Source organism: Stegostoma tigrinum, chromosome 22 (assembly GCF_030684315.1).
Source record: "Stegostoma tigrinum isolate sSteTig4 chromosome 22, sSteTig4.hap1, whole genome shotgun sequence".
Classification (NCBI taxonomy): Eukaryota; Metazoa; Chordata; class Chondrichthyes; order Orectolobiformes; family Stegostomatidae; genus Stegostoma; species Stegostoma tigrinum.
In genome coordinates, this window is record NC_081375.1 from 12,707,156 (window position 1) to 12,726,700 (window position 19,545).

At 39.7% G+C, this 19,545-nt stretch overlaps 1 protein-coding gene across 7 annotated transcripts in view; it reads right to left on the reverse strand.

Moving 5' to 3' along the window:
* aspscr1 (ASPSCR1 tether for SLC2A4, UBX domain containing) overlaps positions 1-19,080 on the reverse strand; it is a 244,182-nt gene extending 225,102 nt beyond the window's left edge. For 3 of the 7 annotated variants that reach the window (XM_048555401.2, XM_048555402.2, XM_048555399.2), the window contains exons 1-3: positions 18,940-19,079; positions 13,320-13,375; positions 9,953-10,067 (exon numbers count right to left, since the gene is read on the reverse strand). In XM_048555401.2, the coding sequence (XP_048411358.1) occupies positions 9,953-10,067; positions 13,320-13,375; positions 18,940-19,029 (261 nt within the window). In that variant the 5' untranslated portion in view covers positions 19,030-19,079. Of the gene's footprint in view, positions 1-9,952; positions 10,068-13,319; positions 13,376-18,939 lie in introns of all 7 variants that reach the window. The other 4 variants (XM_048555405.2, XM_048555400.2, XM_048555404.1 and 1 more) reach the window with 4 other exon arrangements.
* Positions 19,081-19,545: the final 465 nt, after the last annotated feature.

The window sequence follows — 19,545 nt, forward strand, 5'->3', positions numbered from 1 at the left end:
GTTTAGAAGGATGAGGGGGATCTGACTGAAACTCAAAATACCAAACAGCGTGGACAGAGTGAATGTTGAGAAGACGTTTCCATTAGAGAGACTGGAACCTGAGGGCATAGCCGTACAGGAAAGGGAAGACCATTTAGAATGGAGACGAGGAGAAACTTGTTCAGCCAGAGAGTAGTGAATCTCTTGAATTCGTTGCCACTGAAGGCTGTGGAGGCCAGGTCATTGAGAATATTAAAGACAGAGATAGATAGGTTCTTGATTGTCAAAGGGATCAAAGGTTATGGGGAGAAAGCTGGAGAATGGGGTTAAGAAACTTATCAGCCATGTTTGAACAGCAAAGCAGACTCAATGGGCTGAATGGCCTAATTTCAGCTTTTATGTCACATGGTCTTGTGGTGTTATATGCTTTAACCCTAGAATATCTCAAAATGATACATGCAACTGAAAAATTTGGGGTTTAAGAGAGCTATGCATTCAACAATAACACAACTAAAACTTTTTTCAATCTTTCCAAACTCTCTATCAAAATAGATTACAACAAATGAAAAAAACTCATACAAAAAAAGCAAAGAAAAGTGGGAAACTAGTAGACTGGGAAACCTTTAAAGGCCAACAGAAAGCCACAAAAAAGTTATAAAGAAAAGAAAGATAGATTATGAGAGTAAACTAGCTCAGAATATAAAACAGACAGCAAAAGTTTCTATAAATACATAAATCGTAAAAGAGTGGCGAAGGCAAACTTTGGCCCTTTAAAGGATGAGAAGGCCAATTTATTAACTGGGAATGAGGAAATAGCTGAGACGTTAAGCAGTTATTTTGTGTCAGTCTTCACTGTGGAAGACACAAATAACACGCCGAAAACTAACGGCGAGAAGGTTTTAGCAGGTGAGGACCTAGAAACTATCATTACTAAGGATGGGCAAGCTAATGGGGCTAAAGGTAGACAAGTCTCCGGGCCCTGATTAAATGCATCCCACAGTACTGAAAAAGAGGTGATGGGGAAAATAGCAAACGCACTAGTAATTATTTACCAAAATTCACTGGATTCTGGGATAGTTCCCGCAGATTGGAAAAGTCAATGTGACGCCACTGTTTAAAAAAGGAAGTAGACAAAAAGCAGTAACTGTAGGCCAGTTAGCTTAACTTCGGTAGTGGGGAAATTGCTTGAAATCGATCATTAAGGAAGAAATAGCAAGACATCTGGATATAAATTGTCCCACTGGAAACTCCCAGCATGGGTTCATGAAGGGTAGGTCATGTTTAACTAATTTGGTGGAATTCTTTGAGGACATTACTTGCATGGTGGACAATGGGGAACCTGTGGATGTTGTGTAACTGGATTTCCAGAGGCATTTGACAAGGTGCCACACCAAAGGCTGCTACATAAGATAATGTTGCATGGTATTACAGGTAATGTACTGGCATGGATAGAGGATTGGTTGATCAGCAGAAAGCAATGGAGTTTAATGCAGACAAGTGTGAGGTGATGCACTTTGGTAGGAGTAACCAGAAGGCAAAGTACAGGGCTATCGGTAAGATTCTTAGTAGTAGAGGTGAGCAGAGAGATCTCTGTGTCCATGAACACAGATCCTTGAAAGTTGCCACCCAGGTTGACAGGGCTGTTAGGGCATAGTGTTTTAGCTTTGATTAATAGAGGGATCGAGTTCCGGAACCAAGAGGTTATGGTGAAGCTGTACACAACTCTGGTGCGGCCGCACTTGGAGTATTGCGTACAGTTCTGGTCACCGCATTATAAGAAGGATGTGGAAGCTTTGGAGAGGGTGCAGAGGAGATTTACTAGGATGTTGCCTGGTATGGAGGGAAGGTCTTACGAGGAAAGGCTGAGGGACTTGAGGCTGTTTTCATTAGTGAGAAGAAGGTTGAGAGGTGACTTAATTGAAACATATAAAATAATCAGAGGGTTAGATAGGGAGAGTCTTTTTCCTAGGATGGTGACAGCGAGCACGAGGGGGCATAGCTTTAAATTGAGGGGTGAAAGATATAGGACAGATGTCAGAGGTAGTTTCTTTCCTCAGAGAGTAGTAAGGGAACGGAACGCTTTGCCTGCAACGGTAGTAGATTCGCCAACTTTAGGTACATTTAAGTTGTCATTGGAGAAGCATATGGATGTACATGGAATAGTGTAGGTTAGATGGGCTGGAGATTGGTATGACAGGTCGGCACAACATCAAGGGCCAAAGGGCCTGTACTGTGCTGTAATGTTCTATGTTCTATGTTCAAAGAGATGGGGTAAATGGGTGTTTTTCTGGCTGGCAGTCAGTGGCGAGTGGTGTGCCTCAGAGATCAGTGTTGGGACCTCAATCGTTTACGATTTACATAGATGATTTGGAGTCGGGGACTAAGTGTGGTATGTCAAAATTTACAGATGACATTAAGGTGAGTGGTAGACCAAAGTGTGTAGAAGACACTGAAAGCCTGCAGAGGGATATAGATAGTCTAAGTGAGTGGACAAAGGTCTGGCAGATGGAGTACAATGTTGATAAGTGTGAGGTCATCCATTTTGGTAGGAATAACAGCAAAATGGACTATGTTCTAAATGGTAAAAAAATTAAGCATGCTGCTGTGCAGAGAGACTTGAGTGTCCTTGGGCACAAATCACTACAAGTAGGATTGCAGGTGCAGCAGCTAATTAAAAAGGCAAATGGAATTTTGTCTGCCATTGCTACAGGGATGAAGTTTAAAAACAGGAGGCTATGCTGCAGCTGTATAGAGTCCTGGTAAAGCCACACCTGGAATACTGTGCAGTTTTGGTCTCCTTACTCGAGGAGAGATATACCAGCACTGGAGGAGGGTGCAGAGGAGATTCACTCCATTAATTCCAGAGTTAAGAGGGTTGGGTTATGAGGACAGACTGAGTAGACTGGGATTATACTCATTGGAATTCAGAAGGATGAGGGGAGATCCTATAGAAACATAAGATTATGAAGGGCATAGACAAGGTGGAGGCAGGGAGGTTGTTTCTGCTAGCAGATGAAATTAGGACTAGAGGGCATTGCCTCAAAATAAAAGGGAGGCAGATGTAGGACTGAGGTCAGGAGGAACTTCTTCACCCAAAAGGGTTATGAATCTGTGGAATTCCCTGCCCAGTGAAGCAGTTGAAGCTACCTCACTGAATGTTTTTAAGGCAAGACTCAAAATATTTTTGAACAGTAAAGGAATTAAGGGTTATGGTGAGTGAGCAGGGAAGTGGAGCTGAGTCTCAAAAAGATCAGCCATGATCTTATTAAATGGCAGGGCAGGTTCAAGAGGCCAGATGGCCTACTCCTGGTCCCAGTTCTTATGTAAATCATACAATCAGGTACACAACTTTAAATGCTTACATCGGATATCCTAGTCCTGAAACGATTCACAAGACTTTCCTCAAGTGAAACAAGTTACATTGACCTCTTACAGATTATGAAACCATGAAAGCCAGTGTTATTTTCAGGTCAGAAACTATACACTGCATTAATGCACGAATATCACTATTACGTCCACTTTGTACATTACAGTCAGTAATAAACTTGCAATTCTACATGATGTCCTCCAAAATAACAAGTATTATTGCACTTAAGAATTGGCTTTGTAAGTTGCTGAGGACAACTAACGAATCAACAGGTTGTTAATTCTGCGCAAATCATACTTAACATATATTCCCCCCAAAAGTTAGTACCATAGATTATTTTCACAAATGAAACATGACTAATAATTTACAAATAAAATTTGAAATAAAGAAAATATAGGCTGATTACTCACCAAACTCAATTAGGAATTAATTCTCAACCCAGGATTTAATGAAAAGCAAAGCAGTATTATTCACGCTCCAATGTCTTATACTCATACTCCCACCGTAATAAATTTTTACTTGAAATTTCATTTTAAACTAGTGGAGATTGGGTTGCTTTTCTTAAAAAAAGTGTAACATAGGACAATGGGTACAGAACTCTGCAGTTTGGTCTCAAACAATTGCCATTATTTAAATGTTGTTATATTAAACCAAAAACCAGAATTATCAACACCAGCAAACCCTGGATATCTTCATTTTCCTGTGCTGTGCTCATGTCTGACCTTACTATATTACACTTATGTCCAGAAAGGAAAATGAAGCAGCATCATCAGCCCAGATCCAGTCTACATTTTAGTCAATTATTGTTTATTATAAACAAGCTATTAAATTATTTGTTTTATGAGGTAGTTGGGGATAATGTGTGCGCATGCATGCACGTGCCTGTGTCCTTGGGGGAGGGGAGTGGGGAGGAGGGATATGCCCGAAGTTTAGTCATTACTTATGCAAAAATGCCTTGGTAAGAAACCATTAGATTAACTGTCATGCAGACTCTGCCCAGTGAATCTTTAATGTTGTGCAATAATCATGGAATTGGGAAATGTTACACAAGATTGAAAGGACAAACGTAAGAAATTTTTTGAAAGAAACAAAAATGAGACAACGACTGGCAGTATGCTTCTTACACTCATACAATGCAAAATGCATTCATTCATGAAATGCAGCCAAATGCCTTCCACTTCTCATACAATAAACTTGAATCTACCCTCAAAACACTTCACAGATTCTAATTACTGTAACTACATCATCACAGAATATATCTAGCTACACACTTATCATATTGTTACCTTGGCATTAAATCAACAGTTGTGTTAGTAGGCACACTTCCCACCTTCCAAATACTTCTGGCTCACTAAGAGGCTGGAACTCCACTGGGCTCTTTTTCAGACACTTGTGGCTGCTTCTTGGTCCTTGCCTTTGAACAGTTTCCAGTTTGGGATTACTGTTCCAAAACTATACCCAAAAAATCAACTTTTCTGAGCTGCCAGAAGATGATGCCAACAAATCTCTAGAACATACAAATCCTCTTGTCTCTGAAAATCAGTTTTTAGATTTGTATTGGCTAAAAGGAAATTGCATCATCATTGAAACACTCAATTCTGAACAGTTGAAGCAAAGGTTGTATTTTGAACGGTGCCTAAATTCTAGAATACAGGGTGGGTTTAAGAGTTCATTTCTCCCAACTGTTTTAGAATATAGCTCCTGTTGCTGTTCAAAACTGGGACATTCATATATGTAAATTAAGGTAATTATCACTTCCACAACTGAAACACTTCACTGCACCTACAATTCACACTTTAACCACTGTGTAAAAGGTGATCCTCTTGAAATTAGCTTCAGTGACTTATGGCTAATGGTGTCATAGGAAATATTTTAATGTAATTATGCAGTGAGTTGTGGTTGTGATAGCCTGAAATGTGATGGAAGCAGATTTAGAAGTTATTCAAAAAGAGAACTGAACAAATGTTTGAATGAGACCAAAAAAGTAGAACAATAGGGAAAATAAAATAAATCAGTGAAGATGGGCCATAGCATCCTAACACTCAGCTATTGAACTCTTTGAAAATCAAAAATTTTAAGTCACCCAAAGGATATTCCATCAACCCGCAAATCCTCCGTCAATAATGGCTACAGAATATTTGGTGATTCTTTCCCCAACTCGTATAATTTATTGAGCTTGATATACTTTGAGATACTAGAGGCCACAGAGTTCAATGAATGATTGAGTACCACTTGTGCACAAACTTGCATTAGTTAGCACCATGCATCAGTACAACAATGATAATAATGGAAGAGGTCATTTGTCACACTGGCAGTACCTGCACCAGAGAAAGAAAAAGCAAATCACCTCCCTCAATATTTCAGAAGATCAGACTTTTTGTAAAGTTATAGGAAGTTACATAAATTAGAAGGTTCTCTTGCCTCCAAGCCAGTTGCCGCCAAGGAAGCTTATTTGCCAGAGGGGAACGTGAGCGAAGCCACAGTGGCATGAAACAAAAATTTGTTCTGAGATGCATCACTGAAGACAGTCAAACTGGGCAGCTGAATTCATCTGGCTTTGGATCACGAACACCCACAATCCCTCAACCAGTACTGGTGTGGTGGCAACTGCTACGTTCTTTTTGTCTAGTTCTTCTGCAGTCATTTTTTTTCCATTTTATAATAGGGGTGTGAAAATTAAATTTATATGATTACTCTCCAGTAACTCCAAAGGAGCTAGATCTTCCTCATTCTTTACAAAGTCATCAACACACCTTAGAGTTCCAATGAAAGGTCGTTGATTTGACAAGTTATTGTTACCCCTCTCTCTGGTGGTTCTGCCTGACCTGAATATTTCCAACATTGTGTTTTCATTTCAGATTTCTAGCAAATGCAACACTTGGATCTTTGTTTTTGTATTTCAATCTCTAAACAATTCATAATACACTGTTACAAGTCAACGGGCAGGAACTCCACAAACGCACAGAAATTTCATTTGATTCAGAGGTACCTAATGGGCAAATCTACATCGGTCTTCAATTAGAACCATTTGCAAAGCAAAAAAAAAGCACCGCATCACATTCATAAAGCAATGTTGCTTAGATCTTCCAGGGGTGGAGGACCTGCCATCTAATAGTTACTTCCTTGTAGCTAAAATATGATCAAATCAGTACTACCTGAATCAACCTTTCATTAGCGTATGGACAATTGCCAAATAAGGACGTTTTTTATAATAACAACCCCTGTTCTAGAACCTAGAACCTAGAACATTACAGCACAGTACAGGCCCTTCGGCCCTCTATGTTGTGCCGACCTGTCATACCGATCTCAAGCCCATCTAACCCACACTGTTCCATGTACGTCCATATGCTTCTCCAATGACAACTTAAATGTACCTAAAGTTGGCGAATCTACTACCGTTGCAGGCAGAGCGTTCCATTCCCTTACTACTCTGAGGAAAGAAACTACCTCTGACATCTGTCCTATATCTTTCAACCCTCAATTTAAAGCTATGCACCCTCGTGCTCGCCATCACCATCCGAGGAAAAAGACTCTCCCTATCCACCCTATCTAACCCTCTGATTATTTTATATGTTTCAATTAAGTCACCTCTCAACCTTCTTCTCACTAATCAAAACAGCCTCAAGTCCCTCAGCCTTTCCTTGTAAGGCCTTCCCTCCATACCAGGCAACATCCTAGTAAATCTCCTCTGCACCCTCTCCAAAGCTTCCACATCCTTCTTATAATGCGGTGACCAGAACTGTACGCAATACTCCAAGTGCGGCCGCACTAGAGTTGTGTACAGCTTCACCATAACCTCTTGGTTCTGGAACTCGATCCCTCTATTAATAAAAGCTAAAACACGGTATGCCACCTTAAAAGCCCTGTCAACCTGGGTGGCAACTTTCAAGGATCTGTGTACGTGGACACCGAGATCTCTCTGCTCATCTACACTACTAAGAATCTTACCATTAGCCCTGTACTTTGCCTTCTGGTTACTCCTGCCAAAGTGCATCACCTCACACTTGTCTGCATTAAACTCCATTTGCCACCTCTCAGCCCAGCTCTGCAGCTTATCCATGTCTCTCTGCAACCTACAGCATCCTTCGTCACTATCCACAACTCCACTGACCTTAGTGTTGTCTGCAAATTTACTAACCCATCCTTCTACGCCCTCATCCAGGTTATTTATAAAAATGACGAACAGCAGTGGACCCACAACCGACCCTTGCGGTACACCACTCTGTCAAAATTCCATTCAGATTTCTTAGTTCGTACTGCAAAGAGTCAACCAATTACCAGCATTTTCTTTTTCTTTCTTGTGGACAAGGCCAGAATAAGCTGATATTCTGTGAACATTGCAGGTAAAACTTTTATAGTTATGTAACTGTTGCTTTTAGGAGGAGAGGTACAAGTGCAACATCAGTCATGGTACCTTTGTCAAAGGGTTATGACTAGCCTATATGTTTTTATTTATCTTCCAGCAGGCCTATTCTGGTGAACCTGTCATCATGTTAAAGATACTTCAATTTGAGAATAAAAATTGTACCCAGAGAAACAAGTCTTCTTCTCTCACAAACTTTTCATATCAATTGTTGAACCATTACTGCACGTCAGCATACTCAAGTCTAAAGTAGCATCTCTAGATGGTTACTTCCTAGCTTCAATTAGAATTTAGTAAAATGTGAATGGAGACAATTTGAAGAAAACAAGCCTGCAACTTTCCACATTCCAGTCTTTGACATTCCAGTTTTAACATACACAACATTCATTCACAATTTTTTTTTTAAATAAGCTTATCTAACACAATGTTGTATTACAACAGCTTACTGTCTTCATCTTAAACCGATCCATAACGATTTAACAATACATTTTACAAATCAATTTTAGTCTCCATCAAATAAAAGTCTCAATATCATTATCTTGTTTTCACTGTTAGATATTGTAGTTGTGAGAGGTGACAGTATATGTCATTATGTCAAAAAGCAGAATCAGATTCTGTCTGTCCTTGACCAGCTCCAAATTCAAAATACTAGTGCCTAAAAAAAAATTCTGAAAACCCATTTCCTCTGCTGGAGAAAACCAGAATCCAAAGGGATAATCTCAAAATTTCAGTTTGGCATTTTCAAAATGAAACCAGCATTTTCCCCCCCCCTCTCAGGATGATAGAAAACAAAGGGCGGCACGATGGCTCAGTGGTTAGCACTGCAGCCTCACAGCGCCTGGGACCCAGGATCAATTCCAGATTCAGGTGACTGTCTGTGTGGAGTGTGCACATTCTCCCCGTGTCTGTGTGGGTTTCCTCTGGATGCTCCGGTTTCTTCCCACAGTCCAAAGATGTGCAGGCTAGGTGGATCGGCCATGCTAAATTGCCTGTAGTGTTCAGGGGTGTGTGGGTTATAGGAGGATGGGTCTGGGCGGGATGCTTCAAGGGGCGGTGTGGATTTGTTAGGCTCAAGGGCCTGCTTCCACACTGTAGGGAATCTAATCTAATCTAATCTAATAAAGGCTGTGGACACGAAGTCAACTGAACTTTCCAAGATCGAGACAGGCTCCAGTAGGCAAAAATGAGAAGATAAATTAAATATGCTTGATGGATTGATTAACAAGAGTTAAGTCACTTGGCACAGATGCAAATAAGGACTATGATTCAAAGACAACTTACAAAAAGAAATGACTATACGGTAATTAGTCAACCCCTCCATGTGAAGGAGCGGAAACCAACTTTGGAGCTCAAGACACTCAGTTTATTAATGCAATAGCAATTCAAAAATTCTCTTTTCCATCATAAGATATCAAAAGCTTTTTTATATCTAAATTTTAAAACTGTTCCTGAAGAGAATAGCTTTCTGTTCTGGAATACTATGGCTTATGCCTCCTGTAGTCGAATACTTACACAAGTTGATTTTGGCAGTTTGTTTATGCCCTTACTTTATTCTAACCAGTATGCTTTACAGAAAACAGTTGAGATTAACAAACCCTATGGTGAAAATATTGCAGTAGCATAAGCTCTATTCCTACAGTGTAACTGTCACAAATAAGATACAAATGTTCACTTTTTGACAATACTGTAACCCTCTTCTTCCTAGTTCAGTAACCAGGCACTTACCCTACACAATAAAGATCTACCTACATTGCTTTTTAGTTGATTCTATGTACAATAGATTTTTTTTAAAAGCTCACAAGGTAGTTTTAGTTAGAAAAGGAGAGTGAGCTTCAGCTTTTGGCAATCTTGTTGGGTAGACTAGATTAAGCTTCACTTTGCCTCAAATCATACTATCTGCAACTATCTGTTGCCAAATTGGGTTAGAAGAGAAGAGGAGCTTTTCCGTTCAATGACACTAACAGTGCTTACTCTGATGAACAAAAAAGTTAATGAAGACTTTTTTTCCCCCCAAATTATTCACTCAATATAAGAAATTAAACCTTTAAAAATGAGTAATAGCTATTCAACATGCAATATATAAAATATATTACCAAAAAGAAAAAGCTAAATGATTGAAAAGCTTAACTAAAAAGGAACCTATTAGAGTAAATTGCAATTTGTAGGTGGCATATTTTTGAAAGTCTGGTTGTGAATGTTGTTCAATTAATAACTAACATTAGCAAATTGACCTGAAAATTTACCTTGCTCTCTGTTCCAGCATGTTGACGTGCAGCTGCAACCATCTCCAATTTGGCATTGTTAGGGACATTGGCAAACCGCCACTGCTGTGACAAATCCAAAATTGTTCTCTGGAACCTAGAATAAACCAACAAAGTATCAATATTATAATTTTATCACATATCAGTATATATTATTCATCCCTTCCAAACGCCAAAGAGTTCAAGAGAATATTTTTAAGATTTCTGGTTCACTTTGCTGTCTTGGTTGCAAGATTTATCTTAAGAATCTACAGACAATCATTATTTGCAAGAATGTTAAGGCAACATTTTGAAGAATAATTTGTAGCAAGTAATATCAAAAAGGTGTTTCTTTAGGGGTATGAGACATTTTGAACTGGCATTTAAAGCTACCACTTGAATCTAACCGAAGCGGAACACTGTTACCATCAGAATGCTGGAAGGAGAACGCATTGTCATCGATCCTTTATGTAACTCAAGAATGTTTTGAGCAATATAATGAAGTTTTTAAGTAGATATTAGTATACGTATGTGGATGTACGTGGTTTCAGGTGAAACAGTGAGTGTATTTATTACGACATACAAGATACACAATTGCTTGAGACAAGCTGAATGGACCAAACTGACTAGTTCAATGCAACACTGTTCATTTGTGCAGACAGAGACCGTTTATGAAACAGGGTATGTTCTGCTGCGATAAGGCATGGTTCCCTGTAGTCTGCCAGGATTGAAGTCACACTGATGTCCTTTTGGAAAAAAAAATCTATCAGATTGTTGTCACTGCAAAATCATTTCAACCAAGTTTCACACTGTTCTGAAATAAAACACTACATCAAAAAGAAAGTTTACCATCCAATTAACACTGCTGGACCAAACACAAATAGAAAGTGCTCCTTCTGATGCAAAAATGCCACAACAAAAGGTACATGAAAATTGTCTGTCTTTCAAAGGACTTTGCTCTCGAAATCTTTTTCCATGTCTACTACAGATGGGCAAATGAAGAAATCCGTTTGCTGTCTCTACATGTCAGAATCAGTTAAACTTACATAATATCATTTTACATAGTTTAATCCACATCAAAAAAGATGACGTCCAGTAAAGAATTCCAACAGTAAACCACATCAATTTGCAAGAAGGACTTCATCAATGTGCTTACAATTCTAGTAAAGCCAGAAACAAAAAATGTTACTATCTAAATTTTTTCTAAGGCCAGAGCAAAAGTTATGAGCAACACGAAATAGTTGAAAGCCTGACACAATAACACTACAAAAATCTGTTCTAATCCAGCTAAATCCTGGTCTGTAATGGGCATTATAACAACTTACATTTATATCTCTAATAGAGCAGAATATCCCCAGGTGTCTTACAAAGGGCAGGGGGTAAAGACGCCCAGAGAGACTGGGAAGGGTCTTTCACTTTAGCTAATTACTCTACCAACATTCACAGGGCAGCGAATGCATGATTATGATGCAACAGGGCACGAGGGATACGGAAAAAATGCTAGTACAAATTACAGAACAAGGAAAGCCATGGAAAATTTGTAAGCAACAAGGATTTTGAATTCAAAGCATCAGCCTCCAAGTACAAGGCCGTTCTGTTTTATCACTAATAAAACAATGAGGGGAATCAAACATGCTAAGAATGTGGAACAAGGAATCACAAGGAGGTTGACAAATGCGTGAAGAAGTAAAAGAATATTAAGATATGTCATAGGGATGGATGAAGGAGGACGGGAAGAACATTGTAAATGCCAGCACAGGCTTGGGAGACTAAAAGACTGCTACTGTGTCCTAATTCTACATAATTATACATACAAAATTGTATGACGTAAAAATGTAAAAAATTCCTGTGACAACCTAAACATACATAAATGATGCTGAAACTGGACAGATATTTGCAGATCTGCTGCAAAATTACATCAGGATGAGAAATAATGTTGGAAGAAAGAAGTATACCTAGTATTCCATTAGAAAAGTGGCTGAGTTTAATCTAGTTGAACTCTACATGGCCAAAAAGGTCCAACTGCTTAAAGTAAACGATGGCTTCTTCAAGTCACTGCGATTTTACTGTGCTTCAGTTAGCAAACATTCAGGGTTGCATTTGTCCATCACCTTCAGATCAATATTTATAATCAAATTTTATTACGATTGCTATGCCAGACAACATGTTCATCTGCCCTAACTAATCTATGCTGGAATCTTGTATGTTAAGGACAGAAATCACAACACCAGGTTATAGTCCAACAGGCTTATTTGAAAACACAAGTTTTCAGAGCCTCACTCCTTCTTCAGGTCGTGAAGAGAGAGATAGTATGAGACACAGAATTTGTTAGTAAAAGATCAGAGGGTCACACTGCTGATGAGGATGAATTAAACATACCTAAGATGCTGTTAAATCTTTAATCAGTTAGAAGGTTTTAATTGACTAATATGTACATGTAAATCCCCAAATTCCTTTCAAGTCCTGAGAGAACTAAAGGTTTTATTATTGTAAAGAAGAGGTGACATTTTAGGTCAAACTATGCACGTTAGGCGTGAGACCTTGTTTAGAATCTGTTTGTGTTTTGGTTTGAAGTCAGAAGTCAGACTGGTTTTATTTCTAAAGCAGAAATTTATAGAACACCACAATGACAGACAGTCTATAAATTGTGGCTTTTTGAACAAAATAGAATGTATCTGCAAAAATAAATAAATAACAAAATCAGTACTGTATATAGAAAATCATTAAGAATATACGAATAGCTATCTCAATCTGAAAACTGTTATATGGAGGATCAACTTCAGATCTTAACTCTATTTACTGTGATTAAATACAAGCATGAAACTGAGGTAATTTATTCAATTTATGTTACCATGGAAGTTGCCAGATTGATCTGATGCCACACATTCATAAGTACATGGTAGTCTGCAAAGTTTCCTCACCTACAGCAAGTGAGCCAAATTACTCAAGCATGTATTTATTTGCAGTAACTAGTCTTAAAACGGAACAAGCCAGATTCAACTTTGCAGCAGAATACCCCATTATAAAGCAGCATGCCTGACTGACTCAAAGCATAATTACACCAAAGGATAGCTGTAATTATTTTGCAAATACGAAACATTATAAAAAGAGATTGCTCAACAAATTCTAAAAACAGTTAAGTGGGTATAGCAATTTGCATTAGATGCCAGGGTGTCAACAATCCACTGTTTCGATCTCCTCTCCATTAAGTTTAACTGTGACTATCTCAAAATGTAGGTTAATCTGAAATCAGCAGGATGCTGTACATAAAAGTTAACTATTCCAACATGAAAGATAATAAAATAAACTTATAACCACAAAGTAGATTGGCAGCATTATTAGAAGTTCACTAGCTTTAAAAGATTCTTACTTGAGACCATATTCCTTGGGATCCAATTTCTGTTTTCTACACACCTCTTCTAAAACCTAATGAACAGAAAAATATAATGACAAATAACATTCATTTTGCATGACAAAGATAAATCATTTTTGGTTGTAGAATAAGATAAGTTTGAATTATAAAAGGATTCTCTTCAGTGGCAACTCAGACGAAAATTAAAATGAAAAACGTACCTTTTTCTGATTTTACTGACTGATGACAGGGGTTCAAATCAAAGTTCAGTGCAGCAGTATCTATCCAACACTGTAACTCAAACTAAACCACAACTCTTCAGATATCTGCAAATAAATTCTAAAAGCCCATATAACCTCTGTATCTTTGCGTTTAGAGACAATGGGTGCTGCTTTCATACCATTTTAAAAATTCAACATTCAATTGTTTTTTATTGAATATTTGTATTTTTCAATTTTTTTCAACTAGTAGCATATTACTTCCATTATTATACATTGTCAAAGTTTTCTGTAGAAAGTTTTCCTTGAGAAACAAGTGTTGTATTTCAATAACTGATGAAGTTTCCACCAGACATAAGTCAATATTTATTACACACCAATGGCATAGGAATATTTAGCAACACTTTTAAAATAGCCAGTGGGATAACAGCAGCACAAGTATAATATTTAGCTTTTCCTTGTTTTGTTTCTGGGGTCCGATTTCCACAAACACCTTAAGTACTTGCTTCAAATTGATTTTACATAGTACACAAATCATAAAAGCAGTTACATCTGATAATCTAGGGATGGTGATTATGTCTTCACATTCTTAAGCAAGCAGCAATTTTAGGATTAGACATATCAGATTTTTCAGTATGCTAAACAGAAATAACCTAAACAATAAACTGGCTGTGAAGTATATATTGTTGCAACTTTGTATAATAGATCTTGTTCTCTCTTGACACCAAGTTAACACCCATAAGGCAATTAAATTTCTTTCCAGCTCCAATAATTACGCGGTGGTGGAGTCTATAACAGATCTGAAATTCTAAAAGTTTTTGTCATAATTTATTAAATGTAACAGATAGAGTTATCAACATTTCCAGAACTAAAATGTGACAAATGACTGCATTATTATGAAGTAATTATGGCCTGAGTTCTTGGTTCTTATAAACATACCAGCACTGAGTAAATAAGGTAGCTATAAATTTATTTGCTCTGGCCAGAAAGTTTAGAACAAGGAGGTAGAAAACTCAATTTTAAAGTTGAGCTATGCAAAAATAATCTCAGGAGTACTTCTTCACATAATAAAAAGTGGTGGAAATTTGAAATTCTCTCCCCAAAAAGCAGGTGACACTGGGAGTCAATTAAAAAATTCAAAGCAGAGATGTTAGTTAACTTTGTTAGGTAAGCACATCATGACTTTTAGAAGATAGATGGAGTTAAGATAAATTCTTCTATAATTTATTTGAATAAGACAGATTCAAACAGGTAAGTAAACTTCTGTCTCCAGTTAGCTAATCTATACAAAATGGACAAAATGTTAAACTTAGGCCCCATGTGTTTGCTTTGATTTTTTAAAACCTAAACGCTTCTTCCAAAAGAGCAGGGAGTTCTCTGTGGGCTAACCAACATTCCTCCCTCAACCAACAACACAAAGAGATTTAACTGGTCAATCCTTTCATGGTGTTTGTGGTACCATGCTGCGTGCAAATTGGCTGTCGTGTTTGTCTACAAAAGGAACTACACTTCAAAGGTCAATTCATTGGTCACGAAGTACTTGGGGATGTTTTGAACACATAAAAGGAACTATAAATAGAAGTTTTTTCTTCCCTCTTTTAGATTTAGTCTGCCAAAGAAAATGTATTTAAAATTGGTAACCACATCATCTGCACATCGAGAGCATGAAGCAGGCAAAGAATTCCATCTTCCCTATGAATGCAAGCAACTCTCAAGAAAGACCTATCCGAAACCAGCTGGCAGAATTAAAACTTTGAAGTTTACAAAACATGTAAAAGAGAAGTTGAAAATGGGGATATTGCAACTTTGCAAGTTGTGCATTTGAGAAGTGGGTTACTCAACTCAGCCCAAAAGCAGGGCAGCTGGCAAGCCAGAGAACCCAGGGGTATCTTTTATGAAAATAGTTTCATTATTTCAAAAGGGTTTGCATGTGAAAGAAAATGTATTGAAAGTTTGAAAACAGCTGCATTTTAACCATTATCAAGGAATAAGAAAGAATTTACAACCCACCAGCAATATATTGTAAAAGGTAAATAATTAATACAACAATACATTATGCGTATGTAATTCTGTATTTGTCCCTTCCTCCTCCACTCCCAACACCTCCAAAGCATCTTCCCAAGCGATCACAGAAAGTGCAACACTTTTCCATTTACTTCCTCCCTCTTCACTATCCAAGGCCTCAGGCAGCATTCCCAGTGAAGCAACAATTTACTTACAGTTCACCCAATCTAATCTACTGTCGACATTCGTTGATCACAATGTGATCTCCTCTACAATTGGACAATGAAATGCAGAATGGGTGACCATATTTGGAACATTGAGCAGATTTGGGTCCCATATCCAAGGAAGGATGGATTGGCCAGATGAGGTTTAGAGGAATGATCCCGGTAAGCGGTTGGGTCTAAAATCTATCAATTTCAGAAGGATAAGGGGAGGGGATCTGATTGAAACTTACAAGTCTCAATAGAATAGACATGGAGAAGATCCTGCCACGAGTAGGAGAGTCGAGGACCCAAGGGCACAGCCTCAGAGTGAAGGCATGACGCTTTAGAACTGAGATTAGGAGGAATTTCTTCAGCCAGGGGTGGTTAATCTGTGGAACTCATCACTGCACGGGCTGTGGAGGTCAAGTCTTTGAGTGCATTTAAAACTGCGATAGATAGGTTCTGGATTATTAAAGGGATCAAGGGTTACGTTGAGGAGGCAGGAGAATGGAGTTGAAAAGCATATCAGCCATTATCAAATGATGGAGCAGACTCGATCAGTCAAATAGTCTGAAGCTGCTCCTATATCTTACGGTCGTTGCAGAACACCTACACACTGTCGATTAAAAACTATTCCAAGGTTCAAACTGCCTGACACTTCAACACACCATTATGCTCCCTGACCAACCACTGGGATTGGAATCCCCACCACTGCCTACCTGCACTCACCTATCACCACCCCCTCCTCTATTAATTTCTGAGCTCCCTTGCCCCTACCCCATTTCTGAAGAAGGGTCCTGAACCAAAACGTCAACTTTCCTGCTCCTCAGATGCTGCGTGACCCGCTGTGTTCATCCAGCTCCACACCGTGTTATCTCTGACTCCAGCATCAGCAGTTCTAACTATGTGATTTTTATCTCAGGCCTGCTGCAATGCTCCAAAGAGACTTAGCAAAATCTGGAAGAAGAGCATCTCATTTTCCATTTGGGAACTCTACTACCTTCAAGAATGAATATCAAGTTCAATAATTTTAGACCCTGATCACCTCATTCCAATGTCATTTACCCCCACTCTCCAAGTCCCATCATGACATGGGCTCCTTTCAATGGTGCCAACCCATTTTAACCTACTCATTGACACCATCATCAGCTTTTCTCCCTCCTTGGCTTACAACAACCATCTTTTGTCTGCCTAATTTCCTTTCTCTCTCTCTGTTCTCCGCTTCCACCTATCTGCTCAGTCCCTTTTCCTCCCAGCCCATCATCAACATAAATACCACCTTTTCCTAGTTACTATCAGTTGTGCAGGGTCACTGGGCTCAAAAGTTAAGACCATAGAAATGTGCAGCATGGAAACAGACCCTTCGGTCCAACTCGTCTATGCTGACCAGATATCCTAAACTATTCTGGTCCCAACTGCTAGCATTTGGCCCAAATCCCTCCCAAAGCCACATCACAAACCGTTCCTATTCATATACCCATCTAGATGCCTTTTAAATGTTGTTATACAAAGAACAAAGAAAATTTCAGCACAGCAACAGGCCCTTCGGCCCTCCAAGCCTGCACCGAACGAGATTCTCTGTCTAAACCTGTCATTTATTTTCTAAGGGTCTGTATCCCTTTGCTCCCTGCCCACCTACGTTCCTGTCCAGATACATCTTAAAAGACACTATCATGTCTGAGTCTACCACCTCAGCTGGCAACACGTCCCAGACACCCACCACCCACTGTGTAAAGAACTTTCCGCACATATTTCCCATAAACTTTCCTCCTCTCACTTTGAACTCATGACCCCTAGTAACTGAGTCCCCCACCTACTTCCTCTGGCAGTTCCTCCCATACTGGCACCACCATCCATTTGGAAAAAAGTTGGTCCTTAGGTCCCTCTTAAATCTATACGCATTAGTTTTGGGATCCCCCTACTCTGAGGAAAAGGCCCTCACCCTATTCATGCCCGTCATGATTTTACAAGCTACTATAAAAGGTCACCACTCAGCTTCTGACACTCCGAATAGCCTCAACCCATTCAGTCTGTCCCTATAGCTCAAACCCCACCCCCCCCAATTCAGGCAACATGGGAAATTGGGCCATTTGGCCCAGTGAGTCTGCTCCACCATTCAATCATGGCTATCTCAAGCCATTCCCCTGTCTTCCCCACATAATCCTTGAAAACTTTACTAATTAAGAACATCTCAGTCTTAAATATAGTTAATGACTCAACCTCCTCAGCCCTCTACAGCGAGTTCCAAATATTAACCACTCTCTTGCTGAAGAAATTCCTCATCTCAGTGCTAAAGGGTTATCCTGACACTCAGAAGCTGTGGCCTCGGGTCTTCATCTCTCCTACTAGCAGCAACATCTTCTCCACATCCATTCCATCCAAGCCTCTCAGTATTCTGTTAGGGTTTCAATCAAATCCTCCTTATCTTTCTTAACCCCAGTACAGACCCAGAGTCCTAACCACTTTTCAGCTGACAAGCCCTTCATCCCCAGGTGCATTCTTGGAAACCTCCTCTAGACCCATTCCAACACTAACACATTGTTGTAATTTAGATAAACAGCCCAAACCTGCTCACTATGCTCAGAATGCAGTTTGACCAGGGCTCAGACTGCCTCAGCAGTACATGTCTGCTTTTGTTTTCTAGCCCTCTTGAAACAAATGCTGACATTGCACTTGCCTTTGCCTTCCTGCCAAATGAACTTGTTAGTGCGTGTTAACTACATGTTAACTCAGCTTACTCTCCAGAAATACTGAGATCTGAATTTCTCCTACAGTTTGTTTTTCTTCCAGATTGTTAGAAAAGTGTGAAGGTAAATTAACAGAATAAAAGAGTTGTGTAACCCTGATCAATATGGCGTTTTATATACATCATGAAGGTGACTGACAAAATAAAAAGGTATGTAACCCACAATCAGTATATTGTCTGATATACAGTATGAAGCTGAAACATTAACACAGAATTTTAAAGAAGTGGAACCACCAACAATATGCTTTTTTTTTGTAGATAGTATGAAAGCAAATCAGACTAGGATGTATGGCCAATAAACATTTCCAAGCTTAATATTGCCATTGCCTGTGTGAGGAGACGTCTGACTCAGCTCCAAATGCCAAGGCCCGGTTTACCAGGGTATATGGGGGGGGGGGGGGGGGAAACAGAGGAATCCTTCCCCTGAAATGCGGCTGTCAGGAGTAGGGATCCAGGCCGTCTCTCACCTGTAGCAGCGGTGTGCTCGCCGCCACTCTCACTTGCTGCCGCCTACCATTCGGCGCCAGCACCGTAACCGCCGCCGCCGTCATTGCCATCCCCCGTCAAGCGGAGCTGCAACTGGCACAATGCGCACGCGCCGAGGACGAAGTCACGAAACGGACGTTGACCCCTTTTAGTCACGGCGTGCTCGTTCCCCACGCCCACGCAGGTACCGCGCACGCGTAACCGACCCCCCGGGAGGCGCGCACGCCATGACTGATCGATTCACCAACCACAACCCCCCGCCCCGGCATGCATCCGTCCAGCCAACTGCTGCAACCTGCCCAGCCAATCACTGCAGCCAGTCCAGAAGACACTGGTGTCAGTCCAGCCAATCATGCAGCCTGCCAGGCAAATCACTACCGCCCGTCCAGCAAATCCTTACGATCACTGCAGCCAGCCCAACCAATCAGTGCAGTCAGTCCAGTATGTCCAATCACATTAACAATCAACCAGTCTAGGGATCCTCATCCCAGCCAATCACTGCAAGAGCCCAGTATGTCAAATCGCATTAAGAACCATATTAAGAATTAAGAATTATTTCTGAAGGGTCTAGGCCTGAAATGTCAGTC